The 21,646-nt window shown below is 40.3% G+C and overlaps 1 protein-coding gene across 1 annotated transcript in view; it reads left to right on the top strand.

Annotated features, from left to right (window-relative positions):
* ttyh2l (tweety homolog 2, like) overlaps positions 1 to 21,646 on the top strand; it is a 30,228-nt gene that overhangs the window by 2,851 nt on the left and 5,731 nt on the right. The window contains exons 2-8 of the mRNA XM_023410106.2: positions 2,867 to 3,039; positions 6,765 to 6,876; positions 11,966 to 12,186; positions 15,918 to 16,013; positions 17,508 to 17,580; positions 21,042 to 21,111; positions 21,208 to 21,263. Of these exons, the coding sequence (XP_023265874.1) occupies positions 2,867 to 3,039; positions 6,765 to 6,876; positions 11,966 to 12,186; positions 15,918 to 16,013; positions 17,508 to 17,580; positions 21,042 to 21,111; positions 21,208 to 21,263 (801 nt within the window). The remainder of the gene's footprint in view (positions 1 to 2,866; positions 3,040 to 6,764; positions 6,877 to 11,965; positions 12,187 to 15,917; positions 16,014 to 17,507; positions 17,581 to 21,041; positions 21,112 to 21,207; positions 21,264 to 21,646) is intronic.

The raw sequence follows: 21,646 nt of genomic DNA, 5'->3' as shown, positions 1-21,646 counted from the left end.
AAAAAACAACACAGAATATGAGATATTTCCCACATAATACATGATGGAGGGATGTGACATTGTTTTATATCAGAGTCTTTTATATCAAGACATTTCTCAAAACCAGAGTATGATCAGGGTGACTTTTGAACACTGGAAATAAATCATGTACTCATCCCGGCAGTAGCCCCCGTGGCACTCAAAATTTCCCTCGAATTTTCTAGTTTAAGTTATTCTTTTTATTATTATTTTAAGGTATATAAAAGTTTTGGATTAAGTTTTTGTGTAACAGAAAGCACTGTTTCCAAATATAATTAAAACATTAATTTAGAGCTTGGAAAGATTTCTTACATCCATTATTTTCAAGGCTTTCGTTCAAAATTCAACAGTAGGCCCCCAAAATATGAAGTGAATTTATAGGTGTATGTGTGTGTGTGTGTGTGTGTGTGTGTGTGTGTGTGTGTGTGTGTGTGTGTGTGTGTGCGCATATCCAAGCGGCACAGCGTGTTCCCCTTGCCCCAGGTCATTTATGAATATAGAAGCCATTACCACAAACCTCCCTGCTCTGACTTGTGTCCTTCACTGTGCCTCTCTCTTTGCGTATCAAGGTCTGTCTGGGTCACTGATTCCCAGCAGTGTCTCACAGGCTCAGCTAAGCAACAGTCGATGAGGAGGAGTGAAGGGTGGCATGTTGGTAGCACAGAGACTGGTGGTATAGTCTGTAGGCTGGACACAGCCTCTCAAGCCTGAAAATAACTCATGTTCTTAATTTGACACGCTGATGTGTTGTCTTTTGAGAAAAAGTGGAAAGTGCAGAGCAGCCGCAGACACATTTGCTAAGATTCGTTTACTGTTTAATTAAATTAGACAGGCATCCATACTTAAGCTTCCTTTATACAAACATCCTTTTGGGAAGATAATGGATCGATGACCTTCTGGTCAATGAGCATTGATACTGAGGTTGTTTCCCCGTCTCTTTTTTTCTTTCTCCCTCTAATGCATCCTTCGCCTTGTTATGGCAATGCAGCCGGTGGAAATTGAAGTGCCTGCATGCCTAATTACAAAACAATGGAGTGGAAAATTAGAGGAAAGAGTGGGTCTAGCAGCATTGTGCTTATGAAGGGCCTGAACTGAGTTATAGTGACAGCAAGTGTAACTATGGTTGAATCCATAGACTCTACACACAGCATCTCCTGGCTTCTCAACAGTGTCCTGAAAAACCAATGATTAGCAAATCATTGGATTAAGGTTTTGGCCCAGGTGCCAGCTAAGGCAGGGCAGCTCAGCTGGCACAGTTTCAGTATTGACCTATTTGGTGAAAGGTGCAATTATTGTTCCATTACTGTATATAATGTCAACTGTATTTTTTTTTTCCTGTGCAGTTATGTTGAAACTCTTCATTTAGGCATTATTGGCATCTTATGAGGCCACCGTTGATTTTGGTATGTAAAGTAATGTGCCAGTTAAATAGTGTGTATCACTGTATGCCGCTTCATTCATTCTGGTCATTGTTTTAAGCCACTGTCTGATGATCTAATTTCTATTTTTTCTAATTGTAGTATACTCAGTGCTGACCTACCTGATGAGTAAGATTAAGAGCTGAAATGTTGCTCAGCACAACATAACTTGAAAGAGAGTTTGAGCAATGAAGGACTTTGTTAGAATATGCAAAAGAACATCATTTATATGCAGTCACAGTGTCAATGTCGTCCAAATGGAATAATTAGTCACAGTCGTTGTAGTCAAGGAATAGCTCTGTTTAGTCAGCCAAAGACAGACTCTTTGAACTTGTGGGCATTAAAACTTAAGTGCAGATTGTTTGCAAGTAAAATGAAGGTCATGCTTTTTGCTTGATTGAACCAACCGAGGGCTCAAACGTTATGAGTTTAAATGCACGACATTTCCTTAATGATAAACCACCAGGGATGCTCCAGCCTGGACAGTCTGATTCCGATGTACTGATGCCACACTCACTTATCAGTCGATACCACTATTAGTGTCTGTGCAGCAGTATAAATACAACGGTATCAATGGCCGGGCGTTTGTTTTGTGGTAGTTGCGTAAAGACAAACAGATCAAGTGATGTGTCTGCTGCTCCTTTAGGCAGCTAATGCAGTGGGAAATAAGATGCTGAAAACTATATGCAAGTTTGCTCAGTACATGACATGACATTTCTATCAGAAAATGAACAGGATTCATAACCGTTTTTTGTCATGAAAGAACCACCCCCCCCACTCCCCACTATAATCTGATACAAATAAACAATGTCATTTTTATTGCATAATTGCAGTGTCCATATCCAGACCACTTCAATACAGTATTTCCTCTATTCTCTCTACATCACTGTTCTTCTGTTTCTCTTGATCCTCCAGGCTTTAAATATTTTGTACACTCAGAAATCACAAGACTGAATGAAAGCCACTGTGTCACATGATACTCCCCTCCCACAGCCTTGGATCACTTCTGTTTTCCTCTCAGCTGCAGTCCAAGTTCTGCTGTTGCAAAAATCCAAGTTTCTTTGTGAGCTCTCCTTGCCCCAAGACCACCTACCTCTATGTTTTCTGCTGCAGGCAGAAGATACCAGTGGTAATGTGGATGAAGTAGCTACACACTAACCTCAAAAATATCTCTACACATGAGTGTGGTTTGATAATGGTGGCTTGTTTTCACTCAGGCTGTCAACTTTTGGGTGGTGGGGTCACGCTGCCTGACACCTGGAGACCTCACATAATAGCTCTGTGCCTATTTAAAGATATCTGTCGATATAATCTGCTGAAAAGTTCTCTGTAGACTTATTTTTCTGTGTAACATGACATTTTGGTGTTGACTTCAGCTGATGGTATTTCTGTGTTGTTGCATCTCTTTTCTCTCCACTCTCCTGCCTCAGTCTTTGATACTTCTAGCATGTGTTGGTGCAGTGGGTCTCGGTCTGAGCCTGCTGGTTCTGGGAGTATACCTGGCCTGCCTCTGCTGCTGCCGCAAGGACGTAGAAGAAGAAACCAAAAGACCCGAAACCTGCTGTGTCACCTTGGCTGCCATCATCGCAGGTCTCATCATATGGTGAGTCTGAATGGTAAAATAATAAAATAAAACCGTTGTGTTTCTTGTTGTAACACTAAACTCACAGATGCACATATGATTACCTCAACTACCGGTAGTAACTCTACATATACGCATAAATGAACTTAAAGCTGTGTTTCATTTGTTCAGGGATTTTTTACTTTATGTTAAAATTTCCCATCTACTTTGACCAAACACCAAAAAAATAACCTAGACATTAAGGGAGAGGGATGACATTGATAATCCAGGCTTGCTTGATCAAACCATGGATCTGTACTAATGTGCACCTCCATTATCTACCTGTAACTGAAATAAAATGTTCTCTTTCTATAGAGTACAAATAAGTATTTCTGACAGGCCACATCATCAGCACGCCCCGATCAGCTGATGGCAAGGTGATGAAACTGTTAAGTCCCTCAGCTGACTCTTCAGCTGACTGTGCCCACCGAAACTTTGACTGCTGCTTGCTCAGCTTGGTCTCTTCAAATGCTCAACCAAACCAGAATGCTGCAGCTTTGGATATGGCCTTTGAATATTGTACTTCTGAAACATCTAGTCTTGTACTACTTTGCTCCACATACTGTGCAACAATCTCACAATTAGTGGCAGTATTAGTGTGTTTGCTGTTGCAGCAGGTTGTATTCTGTGGGTATCTGGGTTGTCCTATAAGGTTTTATGTAAGCATGAAAAAACAGGGAACTCCCTTAAGACTTCCAGAGTCACAGCGCCGGATATAACTGTATTTTTTTGTATGATTTAATACACTTTAATACACTGACAGAAATTATCCAGGCAGAAAAGAAAGAGAACAAATGAGTCACCCGAAAGGCTTGATTGAATTTGCGTACGGATCTGCTTAAACTTGTGACATTTATCTAAGTGTTGGGCTTTAACTTTGTTAGCTTTCTGTGTCCAAACCCAAACCACTGCTACAGCACACAAGGTCTGTTGTAATGCTAAGTGACTGGGCATGATGCTGTTTAGCAAAGGAGCTCTGTTTTTTGTTTCTGCTCAAAGCATCAATCTCTCTCTGTAGAGACTTGTTCCAGTATGGCCATTGATATATTCAGCTCAACAAATAAACTGCTGCATACAGCATCCAGTTATATATTCCAGCCATAGATGTGTATGATATCGAAAAGACAGACTTTACATTTTAAGTTTTGTGGCTTAAAACCACACTCATGGTGGTTCCTACTACCTCTACAAAAAGTTTCGCTTGCTAATAACAGCATTTGGTCTTTGGCTTGAGCTGGTGAAAGTTTTGATGTGTTTTGAATATTTAAAGGAATTATTTATCACAAGAAAGGCTTGTAGAGAAACACTATATGTAGCCGCTATATGTGCTGCTACATATAGCAAAAATGCTTTTATACACTCAACTGTACATATTTTGTCCTTTTTATTCCATTGGGTCATGGGATTTCCATCAGATAAAATGAAGATGTACTTTTCATGATCTAATTGTTTACCATGATCACCCCATTAACTTTTTACCATTGTTCAACTGAGCATGATATTCAATAAGAATTACGTCTCAGTTTCACTGCAGTATTTAAATAGAAAAAGGATTTAAGGGCTGCGGCACCTCTGTGGATGATTATTTCTGACCCCAGGAGAGGGAACAGAGTAAATTGAGGTTAAAGATAGAAAACAAATCTAATATTCTCCAAACCCTTCCTCCCTGTGTCAGTCTCTGTTAACCCTGATATAGTTTATTATTATAGCAATACTCTAGTCTTCACAGAATCACGGCATTTATCTGTCATTACTTGTCCTTCCAGTGGAGACCATTCATTCAGCTCAACTCACAACATGATCTGAATATTGAGGTACAATTGTCCAGTCGTGTCCCAGTCAGTGAAGTGATCTATACCCTTGGAGGAATAAACACACTAAATATGATGCAGTGCTCGTATGTCATAGTGTTTAATGTGTGGATTCCTTTTAACACCTCTAGCTGCTGCTAACAGCCTTTTCACACAGCCACAAAAACAATAAAACTTCCCTTAAGACTACACTGCCCTCATGATGTTCTGTGTCATTACCATTTCGTTACTGCATCATTAGTGGGTCTATATTGTCACTGATGTGTCATTCTGTTGGCCACAGGGTTAACGAAGAGCTCATTGTCCAGGCCACTGCAGATCAACTGGAACACAAATGTCTTGAAAAGCGTAAAGAAAGCTTGTTCAATTTCCTTTAACCAACTGAATGAAGTAATTTTATAACCACATCGATGCAATTTGGGTTGTAAGGATTACTGTAATTCATTTTTTGCTCAGAACGGATTGTACAGAATATGGCCCCAGTGCCCCTAATCATAACCAGAGGGAACTAGTTTAATGGAAGAGACACAGACTGTGGTTTTCATTATGCTTACAAGGTTACAGTGACAGCAAGCTAGCTGGCGGACACAAAAAAGAAACATACACCTATAAAGAGACACAGTGACATATCACACACACCGTGACAGGATATATTAACTTCTAAAATAAAACCAAGATGCCACATCCTCATTTTGAACTTAACTAACTTCTTTTGATATCATAGTCTCATCATGGGGGAGGGTAATGTTTACCTGGCCATGTGTATACCTGGCTGTTTCTGTGAGATTTGGGGGGGGGGGGGTTGCAGCACAGATGGTGTTAAAAGTCTTCAACAGGTGAGTCAGTAAACTAGAACTTAGTAGATTTTCCATTTTTGTGTTTGTTTGTGCATGTGGTATCCCAGAAACAAGTATCCTGATCTGATCTCCTCCTATCCGAAGTGTGATTATTGAGCTCCCTCCCGTCGGGATGGAAACTGCCCCCAAATGTGGTTGAAAGTGTTACTATAACCCCCGACCTTTGTGTAGAGTGACCTTACTTCAGTCGAGTTTGATGAAATTGTATCACTTCTCATGTCACTGCAGACTGTTAGCAGCAGGGGTGCACTGACTCTGGGGGTTAAGATGCTAATCCTCCCTTTTACAGAGGCTCAGGCACAGTCACAAAAGGTTGCGGGAATGTGGGAAATGGGGATCCTGTGTATTCCACTCAGATACTTTTTTTAGATGTGGAGCAGAATTCTGATGTGGTTTTAGCCAAGAATGGGATAACAAATTCAAACATACAGTTGAAAATATGCTCATCGCCAAATCTCAAAATATAACAAAGAAGGGAAAGCAGCGCACGGAGCTAATAATGGGTGGAGGTAGAGATTGTATAGGAGGGAAATAGGAAAATTTTGTCTTTCATATGAAACATCCCAGCTCTAGGAGGAAGAGATGAGGGAAGCAAGTACAGTAGGAAAAAGAGTATTCTAAGAATGCAAAATTTTTACCAGACTTCATTAAGGCATCTTACAAATACAAGTCTAGGATGAAAATTATGCATAATCATTTCATAGTTAGTTATTGTATGTCTAACCAAAGATTCATTTATTTATTCATGGTTTTGTTAAGAAACAATTCCAGTTGCCAGTGGCATGTTTTAGTCTGTGCGTGCACAGTAATAAAGCCTCAAGAATAAATACAAAGCCTTTTGTGGTATGATTCATACTGTATTTCCCCTAAAGCCTCAAAGTTTCTCCTTTGGGAATTTCTGAACATCTCTTTGTCTTAATTGTCCTCTAATAACCTCAGGAAATCCATTATCCGGAAGTAGCGCAGTAAAATAAACAGGCAATTAATTATGTTTATTCATTTGATAATTTTTTAATCTGAATCTCTCCTTTTTCCACAGTTCTGCTGTAGGACTGGGTTTCTATGGAAACAGTGAGACCAACGATGGGGTTTACCAGCTGACCTACTCACTCTACAATGCCAATCACACATTGGGTGGCATCAATAATCTGGTAAGAGAAGCATGTCAAGCTTTACTCAACAACCTAGAGTTGTATCATCATAAACATTAAAAGTCCCATGTGAAAAGGGGTTTCGACTTTGTTTTTTATAAACGCACAGGTGAAAATAAAAGCTCTGAAATTCAGACTGCTGCCATTCTTCTGGCTCCCCCATAACAGGATGGCCTCCGAGCTTTATAAATTCAGGTTTTGATGATCGATAGGCAGCAGGCAGCTGCATTGTCTGTGGAAGGGCAAGACGGTTTAAACAAACCTCTGTTGGTAATGATAAGTTAAGGACAGAAAGTTTTGTTAGCATTCCTGTTGAAGAGCAAGGAGTTTACGTCTTGACTGTTTTAAGCAGCACTAGTGTTGTAGCTGCAGTGTGCAGTCTAACAGTTCACTGCTGCTGTCGAGGCGGATGTGTGCTGACTGGCGCAGAGCTGGCTGAACAGTGTAACTGTAGACGTATATAGGAATCCACATTTTGTGTTTTACCAATCCCGCAGCCATGTTTCCTCCTTCCGCCAAATCTGATCCCTGGCCGCCGTGTGAGTTGATGTGTCCTTAGCCAATCAGAACGTTTGTTGATGAATAGCGGACAGTTACTTCCACCTAGAAGCAGAATCTGACCATATGTGGCACTATAACACTTTTTTTTTTTTTATTATTTTAAACATCATTACAGAGGCGTTTCAGAGACACACATAAACAGTACAGTCTATTAGTGTTAAAATATGGGACCTTTAAATGTGGTCACCGAAATGATTTTTATTTATATCAGTTGCAATTTAACAATATTACAGTTGAATCACTGCGAGATGACCACACAATAAATGTGTCAGAGCTGTAAGAAATATGAACGCTCATTTGCTGTAAATATCTACTTGTCTAATGCTTCTTATATTGTGGCTTTTTTTTTTTTTTTTTTTTTTCAATTACCAACCTCTTTTATTAGCTGTGATGGCACAAAGCATGATCGTTTCATGGCTTACTGTCTCACTCTGCTTGGAAACACTGATTCACAGCTGGTAGACACCAGAGCTCCTTCTTTATTAATGGGGTGCGCATCTGTCTAAGAGTAGCACTTCACCGTGGGGGGTCTGTATCCGCTTTTTGTCACAGTGAAGGAATTGAGGGGACTGGTGCATCCAGGATTTGTAAATAGATTTTTTTTCTACACAACTCCTGACCTGCATTCAGGGAAGTTATTTGGGAGGCTTAGGGAGGGGTAGGAAAGAGGAAGGCGAGTGAGGGAGTTTGAACAAGGCCCTGCAAGAAGCAATAATCACAATGAGGAAGAAGAGGATTAACGCCCATCTGCAGTACATTAATGGATGTTAAGCCTCTCCTCTTTCCATCTCTCTCAGTCTTACTATGTGTACTGTGTGTGTGTGTGTGTGTGTGTGTGTGTGTGTGTGTGTGTTTGTATGTGAGTGTGCGTGCATGGCCTTATCAGTATCTCACATCCACTTAAAGGCCTAATATGCACGCATGTTATATTAATGTATGGACACAAATGGATTTGTGTGCAGCCTTTCATTGTGTACTCTGAAAATCACTGTATAGGAGGAGCTAACAGATTCAGATTTAATACATTTATAGGTCACAGAGTGATTTCTATCATACAACCAGATTATTAGGCACACCAAGCAACACATTCGATCTCTGTGAAGGTTATAATGTTCAGTTTTTGTTGAAAGATTTTTCTTCTTTTCATTTCACTTCTAAAATCCCCTTTGTGGGCATATCAGAAGCTGTATTTAGTCCACCGTCATTGATATATGTGTGGTGGACAAAAGATAAGAGACATTTTTGCAATATAATTCAGCGGCACCACCACAAATGGCTGTAAAGTTGAACGAATACCTCTCAACAAGATGTGAACATTAACCTCAGGACCATAGGATTGATTCCAGATCCTTGTGTTAGATTGTATTCGTTTCAGCTTGGCATAACAAGTAACCTTGTGAAGGTGTTTATTGTAGTTTGCAGAGCCACAGTTTCTTTGTGCTGTAGGAAGTAAATGGGATTCAGCTATGATTGTTTTACATCCTTGCTGCCGACTTTCTCTGTAGTGTCCTGGTATTGATTTGATACTGTAGCATGATTCAGTATGCTATGGCTGCATGAGAACCATAGATGTCCCTCAGGGGAACAAAGGCTTTCTCACTTGCAGAATCATAGCTTGATGTAATGTACTCCACTTACAGAGCTGATGAGCTGGCCAGCTGTCCATCCCATAAAGCAAAAACTGCTTTAGTCTGTGTTTAGTCTTGAGAATACAATTTCTTTAGCAAACCCTTCCGTGTGTGTTTCTATTAGCTTGGTTCAAAAGTAATTGCTTCAGTAGTTTACTTTACATTGAAGACTTAAATATATTTCCTTTGTTGCATTTCACAAACTGGGTTGATATCAGATTTATCCAGTTAAATAAATAGGAATAAGGGCGACCAAATCTCTGCTTCACAAGGCTCCTGTGAGGGTTCACGCTAGGAGCGGTTTGGCTCCACTGATGGCTTGTTAAGGCTCTTCTCATCACAAAATATGCACTCTCACACTCTGCAAGGGATCATGATGAGTCACAGAGGGAAAGATTTGATGAGGAGGACCATTCTCCCTTTGTTATTGGATGGAGATTTTGATTATTCTCAGGCAGTCTTTATTTCAACCTTATTTCCAGTGCGTGGCTCTCATTATTAAGAGCTCTTCAGTACGGCCAGGATATACCGGTTTAGAAAAACAGGGCAATTACATTGCATCTATTCCACTTTACGGCCATGCTTATACTTAAATGTATAGCCCTTCCTCTTTCGAAAGCTGTCTTGTGAGTATCAGAACAAAATGATTGCCACTTTCTGCACCGTACATCAGTTCCCCTGAATGTCTCTCTTCAGTGTCCCATTTCTTAATGTATTACTCGGCTTGATTTCAAAGCACTCTGATCATATACGTATTGTCGTATTGTCACAGCTGATACAGTAAATCTCAGATATATAAAATCAATGGAGGCATCAGGCAGAGCAGTTCAGTTGCATGTGAAGTGGCATTTGGAGTACTGCTCCTGTGAGCCTCAAATCAGTCAGTCTCATTTAACAGGCGTGTCCAATATGGAGAAGCCTCCTTGTGACCCGCTTTCAGTAAAAGCGAGCTTTAATCCATTTTAAAGGAAGACGGGACGGTTCAGATTAGGGAAATGCGGATCACCCAGAGCAGCTAGCTGATGGATCCCATTTCTCACACTCAGGCAGACTGGTTTGCAGATAAGATTCAGGGTGTTGTGGCAGGAACTGTGAGAGATGATGAACATAGAGGTGGGGAGTGAGAGCAGTTTACTGGCAATCACATACTCTCTCCCCCCTTGGGAGTGTTGGAGTGGATGGGCCTGGATCTTTGCCTCATCTCCACATGGATACTCTTTCTCAGAAAGGCATCAGAAGCATCAGAATTTAATCAAGAGTGTTTGAAATGTTATAGTGTCAGGGAGACTGAGATACATTTTTATCTTCTTTCACTGTGGTGAATTTTCACAGCGTGCAAATGAACAGTCTCACGCAAAATACTTGAACGTGTGGAAGAAGTCATGGGTATAATGATGAGAAAAGATGATAGATAAAGGAAGCGGGACTGCGGCAAACTGTTGTAGATTAAAACACAGAAAACAACATCTGTTCAGAATTAGTGGAGCCTCCTACTCGGTGTTATAGTAAGCAAAGTCACTGTGGTGTGGGTGGGTACATGTCATCTGTTATATTATTGTGAGTTTTGGAGGTCATTTACAGCATCTTTGCTGTTCCTGGAACCACACTTCTCTGGAAAAAAACATACATATAGAGTTTATTTGATCTAGAATCTCCACTCTTGAGAAAAATAGTTTTTGGGAGATACACATATTTGCTTTCTGGTGCATGAGAAGATCAATACCACTCGCATATTTATAGGGTACATTGTATTTGGTTAGTTTAGCACAAAGACTGGAAAGAGAGCGGGGAAGCGGCTAGCCCGGCTCTGTCTAAAGGTAACAAACTTGTTATATCTTCTTTATTTAATCTGTACAAAAAGTGTAAAACTGCTCAGAGCTGAGAGATAGTTCCCTCTGGTAAAATGGCCAATTGTTTACATGTTGTTTTTTTGTACAGATTAACTTTCCCCCTGCTTCCTGTCTTTGTGCTAAGATATGTTAACAGCTACTGGCTGTAGCTTTCTATTTAACAGACCAACGGGAACGGTATCGATCTTCTCCTCTAACTCTCTGCCAGAGAGCGCATAAAATGTTGAACTGTTCCTTTGAAGAGACAACACTGATTGTCTTCTGCATTCTACATATAGTAATGTTTTCACAAAGATAGAAACCCACTCTGTCAAACACTGTGACTGAGCTAAGTCCATGTATTGAAAGACTTGTCAATCAAGTTTGGAGTGACAGCTGGTTTCAAGCATACAATTTTCACATTTGATGGCAGGGTTACCCTTTTGTTTACATCGGCAGAGCGGATTGTGCCTTTTGATGTCGCCTTTTAAAGTATCTATATAAATAGGTCAAACTACTGTGGCTGTGATTCTCAATGAATGTTGCTACGGCAGAGAAACTATTTCCCCCTGTCAGCATCAGGCTGCAATTGACCTGTTTCTAGCTCCACGGATGCTGTGAAAGTGCAGGCGTTTACTGCATCATATTGTTTTTGTTCAAACAGAGAAGTAAAATGTATTTACTCTGCTCCACCATGCCTCATCCCCCAACTCTGTTCTCACTATCAAAGACCCTTGTGATAACAGGTCTCCCCGGTATTGTTATCAGTATTCCACTCTAACATTGTTTATCTGAATAAAACACACGGTTGAAGAGAAAAGTTAATCTTTTCTCGAGGGAATGCTCCTTTGTTTCTTTCACCTCTCTCTATATTTTCAATCTTCTCTTCTTGAATATCCGTTTTTATTGAATTTATTTAAGTTCCTGTTTCCTTCTGACCCTGTTTTTATTCTGACACCTCTTCACCTCTCCCCCCTCCCTTATTCTGTTACCCACTGTTTCTTATTTTCTTTCATTTCTTTCACTCTCTCACCTTTTATTTTTTTATTTATTTATTTATTTATTTTACAGGTTGGTGGATCTGTGGGCAATGTGGAAACTGGACTTAAACAGCACCTGGAACGGCTGGATGAGATCTTTGCTACGAGGACCGACTACCTCCAAGCACTGCGCTTCATGCAGCTGATGGTCAACAATGTCATCCGTGAGCTAACCGCTCTGCCAGACATCAACAAAGCTAATGCTGACTTGGCAGCCATTGCTGACCAAATAGCCTTCACTGAGTATTGCAGGTAGGTGGAGCCGACTCCCCTGGGGTGCTTGGCATCATTTTATTTCATCTTAGTGTGGCTGAAGTAAACACGCTGCTAAATGATCCAGACCAGACACAGAGCAGATGGGATTTTATCGATATCCCCTGCAGAACACAGACCGGAAAAGCTATTTTTCCTGATTGCTAAATAAAGGAAAGCTGAAATTGAGCTTATTGCCCACTCTGTCGTTTAAGCTCTAATGCTTATTGCTCTCACAGAATGTTACGCATGGCAGAGCAGCTATTAGACCATAAATGATCTCACTCGCAGACCATTGCTTACATTGATTGCAGTTATTTATTTTGACATCGTTCTCTCTTTCAGTTTTTTTTTTTTTTTTTAATAAGAGGCCAGAAAATGATATTCAATAAAAGCAGAAAAAAATAATAAACCCAATCAACAACAAAGTAGTCCAAATGAATAAAATATCCAGCGATGATTCAGGAAGGGAATGCTAATTTATGAGGCTGCTACTCCAAATCGTGAGTGTAATTTGAAAGCTTCTGCATCTTGTTTTATTTTTGAGCACATTAAATGTAAAACTTCATAGTGCTGTTGTGCCATAAAGTTTCACATTTGCAACCTGTTCGTGACTGTAAAAGTAATTTTGAGTAAATTGGAAAGAGAGACTAACAGAAGACAGATTTAGGGTTAGTTTGCTCCCTTCAGCAAAAGGGTTTATTTGGTGTACGTTATAGACACGAACTTACACAGGGTGCCAGTGCTTATCTGGATGCATGTGTGGGCATCCAAGTCCTCTAGGAGTTGATGTTATCCCATCAAATTCATCCCATAACTCCTGTCTGTCCCAATATATTACAGGTTTATTATAAGCGAATTGCAAGGTGTAAAACTCCATTCTGAAATATGTTAAGCATTGAAGTAAAGACAGTTTTATTTATATAGCCCACAATCACAAATCACAAATCTGTCCAGCATATGAGACCCTTTCTCCTTAAACTCGCATTGATATCTATTCCTCAGCCTGTTTCAGTGGAACTCACAGAATGTCTGTTGAATCATACTTTTGTGTGTCACACTATGATATATGCTATATATATATATATATGTATATGTATGTATGTATCTATCAGATATAAAACTAGTTTTTGCCAAATGCATGCAGTACAGAGACTGAAGTAGCCTACACACTGTTGAATCTTATCCCTCAAAAGTTACACAATGTGTATGCATCTTTCTAACCTAACTGTGTGTAGCACGATGATTAACAACACAAAGAGTTTATAGCTTTGTTTACTTGTCATGATGCTCTTCTTCCTGTGTCTATGGCAGGTTGTGGTAGTCACCCAGTCCCTAGTTATATAGAAGATATACAGTATAACTGCAGCTCCATATCCACCATATCCTCCATGTTTACGGAGGATTCTGGTGTTCCTGTGCTTGTGTAGAGATTTATTCAAAACCTTTCACCTGAAAAAGTTTATGCGTTTGAGCTTTAACTGTAATGAAACTGTCACGACCTGAAAAGTGGGAGCAGGGGATTACAAATGACGGCAAATAATAAGTGATTTATTTAAAGGAAAATAGAGCAGTTAACACAAAATGAACTAAGGACACCCTGGGATGTGGTCATCAGTTTAGTCAGGGATGAGGGGGCGTGTAGAAGAAGAAGAAGTTAGATGGATGAACACAAAACCACAAATGTGCTAGAGAGAGAGGGAGAGAGAGAGATAGAGGGAGAGGGAGGGAGATGTGGGAGATCTGGGCCCAGGTGCCTTCAACAAGGGAGATCAAAGGTCTCCACCCTCCAGGTACCCGCTGCATAATAGAGACAGCAATCATAGAGTAAGAACAAGTTGCCTAGAAACGGAAAACAGAAACACTCGTGTTCTGGTTGTATTAACCCGACTATATAATGGTCATGTATTTTGATTAAAACTAGAAATGTCCAAACTTTCCATGGCTCTAAGTGCCCTGAGGACTTATCCTTGCTGACTCCACTAAAAAGTTGAGCTTGACAGTTAGGAAACAATACAATCTCAGTTCTCAGTGTTGGTTTGAGACTGTTTTCGCCAACTAGAATTAGAAATATACTGCAAATTTATGTGCATGTGAGACTCTGATCTGGGGACACCGCAGATATGACTGTCACATCCCGACTGAATGTTTATAGTGTTTGCTGTGGACACTGCCTAAAAGTGCATTTTAATTATTAAATTTGCTTTGACTTCTTTTGTGATTTAAATTATTTTTCTCTGTTATGTTTAGCATTTATTAGAAATTAACTTTCTTGTTTTATACTACATGAGGAATGTGAAGATGTTCGGCTTTGTAGTTTTAGAGGTGCAAAGGAAATATGGTTGTTGAGAAGTACTTCAGTGTCAGGATCCAGGCGAGAGAGAGAGGGAGCAGATGATCCACAAGTCACAGTTTATTACTTCAAGTGCCCAGTGTAAACCTATGATTAGGAGTAGGTATGTGCCTGCAAAAACTTATGTTAAGCCCTGTAGTGATGGGCTGAAATGGGTCTCTAGTTTGTCTCCAATATAAACTATAAAGCCCAACTTAAATGACAAAACAAGCCAATATTTCGATCTCTAATTTACACAAATCTCCATATTTTCTTTTTTTTTTTTTTATATCTTATTGTATCAGCTATGGTAATATCACGTATCTGTTATTCCCGGCATGACAAGGCACAAATAACCACTATTGTATCACCGGCAGTGTTATCTCACTGACCTATTCCTGTCATAAATTTCATACATACATATTCGCACATGGCTCCACAGGGAGTCCTCTCTCTGTCAGCAGATCTTACTTTTGGACTAAAGTTGCCACTTTGCGCATTCTGACACCAATCTCCTGGGTCTTGATTGGATTTCATGCAGCCATCGGGCTATGAACAGCCTGTGGCAAGGCTTTATTGATGAACAGCAAATGTTAAGGCCAACCCAGTGTTATTCGAACAAGAGGGGGAAAAAATAACACCGCTCTATTTTCCAATATTATATCCTCTCTTCCCTTTTCTGCTTCTGAATTCATCCCTGTCCCTGCGCTCAGAGAAACATTTCAGCAGCTCAGTTTATGCCGATAAAGTAAAGTGCAGTCTCTTTAAGTGTTTCTCTCCAATTCTGTTAGTATAATTATGGCCAGTCTGCGTTTTTATTTTCCAAGTCTACTCGAGTACCTCTGTTCTTTTTCACATAGCATGAGCAAATCATCTTCTCTAGTGACCTTGGTGTATATATTTACTGCAATATTGCAGATACACCACAGTGAGTCAGTGGAAATATACCGTACCCTCAGATTTTGCCTGCTTGTGTGACATCTTGAAGGTCAATGTTTTTAGTCGTTGCTATAAAATTTAAAATTCTACTAGGGAGTTAAGAATGAGTCATATGTATTCCCATATGTTTAGTTGGTCAGAACACACACACTTAAAGTCCAGGCTGAGTGTAGGGCCGTTCCTGTGAAGGACATTTTCAGTGCTTGAAAAATTAATGTCTATGGATTTGTGGTGTTGAATTATTAAATCGACAGGCTGAAAATTACCTGAAACAGATGGGCTCTAACTAGGAGACAAGAATGCTGATATACAGCACACACAGATCTCACACATTCGGTCCCGAACATATGTCAGGCTTGCGCTTCCTGGGGCTCGTACTTGTGCATAAAGTATGCTGTCTCCAAGCGAAAGTGATCAATCAGGACCGTTACACTGATGCTTGACTTTCCCTGTCTCGTAGATGGCTGGCCTATCTGCTGCTGCTGATCCTGGATCTGGTCATCTGCTTGGCCTTGTGCCTTGGGATGGCCAAGCAGTCTCGATGGCTGCTCATCACGTATGTATCGTGTGTGTGTGTGTGTGTGTTCTCACTGGTCTCAGCTTGCATCACAGACTGCAGACAGACAGAGCACCAGTCAGCCTCTCTGGCACCATATAGGTCACTCCATTAACAGCACCAGTGATAGCATTACATCTTCAAATAACACTGACTGTCTTTTTTTCCCGTCCTCAGTGACTTGCCTTATGTTTCGTCCACATACAATTCAAAATAATCTTGTAGCAGCAGGCGTAGATTTACTCTCAATCAAACCAAATGATCAGTTCGCAAAATTCAGAGATGCTCCGTCTAGATCAAAACCACTTTAGCTTGTCCTCTAAACGACACAAAGGAAGCATCAGTTCCAAACCTCTCAAACATACAGAAAGAGTCTGAGGTGGGATGTTTGATTTAGCAAATCGCAACCAGTAATTTAAACCAACACTGATGTCTGACAAGCTAAATCCACAGTCCAGACAACCTATCCCATTTGCCCAATTTAGTTCAGCCTACGTGTCAGTGTTAGCAGATGATGCTCAAGATCTCTCTTCCCATCCTCCTCTGATGGGTCTCACTAATGCCTATTGATCACCCAAGCAGGATGAGTCTGCTCCCGTAACTAATTATTAAGTGCTCTCAGGCTGCTTTATCAGTGCTTTCAAGAAGGTCCAAGGAGTGAATTGAGAAGCAAAGCCATCTGCAGCCTTTTTACATCCATCAGGGGGCCAGTTCTTTTGTCTTTTTACTCGGTTTATCTCCCTCTCTCTATCACACCACTTTCTCCAGCTTCTGCCAGTGGTCACTAAGAAATTGCGGTTAATAGTGGGGAGATTTTCTTTTTTTTTTTTTTTTCACGAACCACCTCTACAGTGTTATGACCCTGTTGAACTCATCACTCTGGTCAGACAAAAGGGGACAGAGAAAACAAGAGGTCGACAAACCGAAGCATGTGGCAGCGTTTGATTGACGACGACTCTGTGCAGGGATTGACAGCTAATACATCCATGATTGACAGAAAGTGCAGCCAATTAAAATGTTGCTGGTGAGATCCAGCAGAGTAGCAACGACAAGAGACGAGTTGGAAAATCCCAAGACTGCCAGTAGTATTATCTGCAGTTGTGGCCTTGTGAGACCTCTGTTGAACAATTCTTTTGCTTCAGTCAAACTTGTTTCTGCGTAGAATAGATCTTTTTTTATAAGATGAAATCTAACAAGTGAATTCAACAAGGAGTCATGAGTTACTTTATTTTCATATCACTCCATAATAAATTGAATTTCAGCTGTATCATCTATTCTACGATGCACCAGTAAAAAGTCTTGAGTTGGACCTCTGTCTTCAGGCAGAAGGAGAATAATTCCTTGAAAAGAATAAATCTAATGAACTGGGTGGAAAAAAAAAAAAAGTGGCTGAAAATCACTAATACAAAGACAAACCGATTCATCTACTTCTTCCCATGTGTCTTTGTCTTTGTCTGTATCTCCCTGTCACCCGCTCTTGCTGTTTTCCTCCAGGATCATGGCTTTTGTAATGCTGTCTCTGATCCTGAGCTGGGCCTCGCTGGGAGCGGGCACTGCTACAGCTGTGGTAAGAAAACAATATCTTCTTAAATACCTTCTTAAAAATTCTTTAACATCTTGTCACGCTTGCTTCATTTAAATTTTTTTTATTTATTTATTTCTGATCTGACCATCGGATGCGCAGAGCTGGGGCCTGTTCAACAAAGCAAGATTAGTGGGTTGTCTGGCTATCTTTGGACTGAACTCAAGCTTTTTGGTATGACAAAACTGGTTCACTTTTAACTGGGGTAGGTCACCATGGTAACCTATGCTGCACGGCTTACTTCAGAGGATCAGATCAACACCTGTTAACCGCCTGACTACTGACCAGTCAAGATCACTGGTCAAACTGGGTCATCATTCCTACAGGATCCCCATATGGACAAAAGAGTTTATAATGCAGAGCAACACATATTTTTACAGATCAGTTTTGCTGTTCCAGGTTTTCCATGTGTCCACTCTGGTAAGAGCTACCTAATGGCGGTTACTACTGCATTTTAATTGCACGAAGATTCTTCAATTCTCAGCAGGATTCCTGCTTTTAAACTCTTTTTCCATCGCTGCAGCTCAGAATAACAAGATAAGAGATGATTTAGTCATGATAATTGCAAATAAAAACTCTGCCCTCTGTCGTCTTGTATAAGAAAAGAAAGAAATCCACACACTTTAAATATTTTCCATGATTCTATATGCAACATTTCTGTCAGATACAACTTAATTTCTCCCCGCTCTGCTTTTGCAAAACAATTCATTTTAACTTTATTTATGTGCATTACATATTTGTCATAGTCATCAGACAAACACATATATGATAATTACCACTCTTATATATAGCCTGAGCCTTATTTGGAAATAATGTGTTTCTGCAGCTTCTCATTCCATTTTAAGTTTTAAGTTTATATTCTTTGCATTTCACCTTGTTGAATATCACTTTCTGCTAGCGCTACAACCGAATCTTTCCACGTGTATCATCGTTTCATCTCATACCATATTAAGTGCTTCATTCATGGTTCTGACGACTCCTCCTCTCTCAAATGAACACACTCACGGCTGGATAGATAAGCCCACAGTTAACAGAGCCAGCTGATAACCAGCTTCAGGTTATCCAGGAGGACCAGTGTTAGGTTCAGTGAAGCTGAAATGAACTCACTTTGTGATACAGGCCCCAGAAGAACCCTTAGACATCTTGTTGGACAATGGTGGTTCTTGTATTTAGCTTCCTACCTCGTGCAATTACTCCCAAGGGTATTACTGTCAAAAACCATATGTTCTTGGACATCTCTCCTGTTTATAAAGTGTTTGTTTAGTTTACAGCAGGCGCTTCTCTATGGTCGGTCATGCAGTAAAGCTGATTACAAGTCCCCAGACTTTTACGTTAATCAACCTTTAGCCCCAACATTGTAAACTAAACTGTTTCTAGTATTAATTACCAGCTCTGCTTGCATCAGAATCTCCTCTTTTGTGGTGTTTAGGTTTATTTTTCTCTCAGTCCTCATTCTTTCTGACAGATTGTTCTCTCTTCCTCTCTGTACACCATGTGTTCAGCACATCTGGGCTCAGTGTGTTTAATGGAGCTCGTATTAGGGACGCTGTCTGGGGTACAGAGAGTAACCCCTTGCTTCCAGCCTTCCGTCATCCTGTCTCCTCTCCTCGATCTTCTTGCCTCCTGTAGAGCACCCTGGCATCTGTGGGATTATCCCACAGGATTTGGCATCTGGACAGCTGTTTTAAGTGAGGCAGGGAGAAGACAATGAAGACAGAATGAGCTGTTTTGAACCTGGATTTAATGACACGGGTGTGAAATGCTCACATCTGCTGTGGTTCATGATGAGCTTCAGTTGTAAAGCTAGAATACCAATGTCTTGGACTGCGCCCGTGGCTTAGCTCAGCTCTTTATCGTAGAACATGACCCTGCATTAAAACCTCCGACCTCTCTGTCCATCTTATCCAGAATAGTTGAGTAAAGCTTGTCTTTAACATCCGTCTTTATGTCACTGTCAGACTGTTACATCACAGGTGAGCTGAGGTAAATATTCTCAGCACCTGTACCTGCCTAGTTACTAACAGATAGTTCTAGTCCCCTGCACAGAAGTGGTTTATCAAAGAGCGCAGTCTTCAGTAATAGAATTTGAATGTGGGACAGTGTGAAAAACAAGCAAGTAAACTTGTTGCACCTGTACGTCATTACTCAGAAACCCGCATGGTGCAAAAGAAAAAATAAAATAAAAAAAAATGGTGCATCTTGAAAGGAAGGCAGATAGATGATGGTGCTGTCCTAGAAAATGCTCATAAATGTATGCATATTTGATGAGACGCAGCATAAACAAAATGTCCCCGCTAGTATAATGAGATAGAGATGAAGGGTAACATCTAGCAGCACTGCTGACGTGCTGCTACACAGTTTTTTTTTGTTTTTTTTTCTTTTGCTGAAAACAAATGCGATTGCGGTCGAGTTCAGAGGAGTGTTGATAATCTGAAAGTAAGTTGGGAGAAGTGGAAGTCTTTGGTTGGGTTGGGTAGGCCTGTTTTGTGTCTTGTGCTTGCCTCCTCGTCGTAATCCCATTTTTATTTTTTGTTTCATCCTGGAGCGCATCATTTATTTCTTTATTGATCACTGGTTTGTTAGAAGCAGGTTAGCTCGCTGGAAAATCCTTTGAGCCAAGCTTTACGGTGACAGGCTGCGGAAAGATACTTTTTGATACATGAAAAGCAGTGGACACAAGACTGTATTAGGAATAAATGGCATAAGGCTTTGATGTGTGATTCTGCAACAAAACAGACTTCTTGATCCCTTTGAACTTAATCAATTTGAACAGTAGCCTGTTATTTTCACCAAGTATGAATTATGCATGTGCGTAAGAAATTTCTCAGTTTACTTTTGTTATTTGTCATTTTCCTTTTTCTTTTCTTTTTTTTTTAAATTGCCATCTTTTTATGTTGTGGGGAAGTCTGAGTGCACAGAGGCTGTGTGATCTTGACCACTAATTGTTTATGCATGCACATTAACGGCTCTCCATGGATGAATTAAAGAGCATGAAAATATTTAGTCGATTTCATCCATGGTCAGCAAAGCACGACATTTTCTACACGGTCATTAAAGCCTGAGGTTTATTGCTACATACCACACATTTTTCTACGTGTGCTTGTTCAATGCATGTGTGTGTAGCTATATTGGGAGGAGTGTGTGTTATATGTGTGCATGCAGCTGTACTGCACATGTCTGTGTGGGCATTTGTGTGAATACTTTTATTTCAGAGGCTCAGTCTCTCCAGGGTTTGAATAAAGGGTGATAAAAACATTGTAAAGCAAATAGCTTGTGTTGCTAAGCGATTGTCAATAACTGCCCAGTGTAAAATCAGTTCTACTCAGATGCAGCACAAGAAATTGGATCTGGTCCATTGCTTGAATAAATGCTGCACTCCTTTTGGTCTTACATACTTTGCAAGATTACAGCGTGTTGTTGTTGTTGTTGTTGTTGTTTTCCTACAGGGCACCAGTGACTTCTGTGTGTCTCCAGACAAGTTTATTGTTAACCAAACCAAGGATTTCCTCAGTGCAGGTAAGTCATGTCTACAAACTGAACTGCATAAATACCTGCTCTGTTACTGAATCTCCCTCACTGTCTCCCTCTCTTCCTGTTTCTCTCACCCTGCAGACGTTGTACACTACTATTTGTTCTGCAGCCCGAATCTACCGAACCCCTTCCAACAGGTATTGACTAAACATCTCAGCTGTCTGCTTGTACGTATAGTGATTTACTGAGACCCGCACTCTGGAAAATGTATTGGTATTTTAAAACTAGTTTTTCCTTATTAGTTGCCAGGCAGCTAGCTCATTATCAGGCCTAAAGAGGCTGTTCTGAAAAAGGAGCCCCCAACACTAATTATTCCTTCTTTTTATACTGTATGTGGGCCTCCAAAAATCAGCCATATCTTTTACATTAGCGCATAATCTCTGCCTTGGGGTACTGTGACAAGCAATTTTTTTTTGTTATTTATTCAATTTACTTTATTAAATGCATGAAGGCAGCCACTGTACATAGACAACTCAAGTTAAGTTGATATATATTTCTGATTTTAAACTCACCTTCCTCT

This window comes from Seriola lalandi, unplaced genomic scaffold (assembly GCF_002814215.2).
Source record: "Seriola lalandi dorsalis isolate HSWRI2012SDOR001 ecotype SW California unplaced genomic scaffold, Sedor1 jcf7180002054412, whole genome shotgun sequence".
Taxonomy (NCBI): domain Eukaryota; kingdom Metazoa; phylum Chordata; class Actinopteri; order Carangiformes; family Carangidae; genus Seriola; species Seriola lalandi.
The sequence above is the reverse complement of the archived record's forward strand: the minus strand, read 5'-3'. Positions and strand labels throughout refer to the sequence as shown.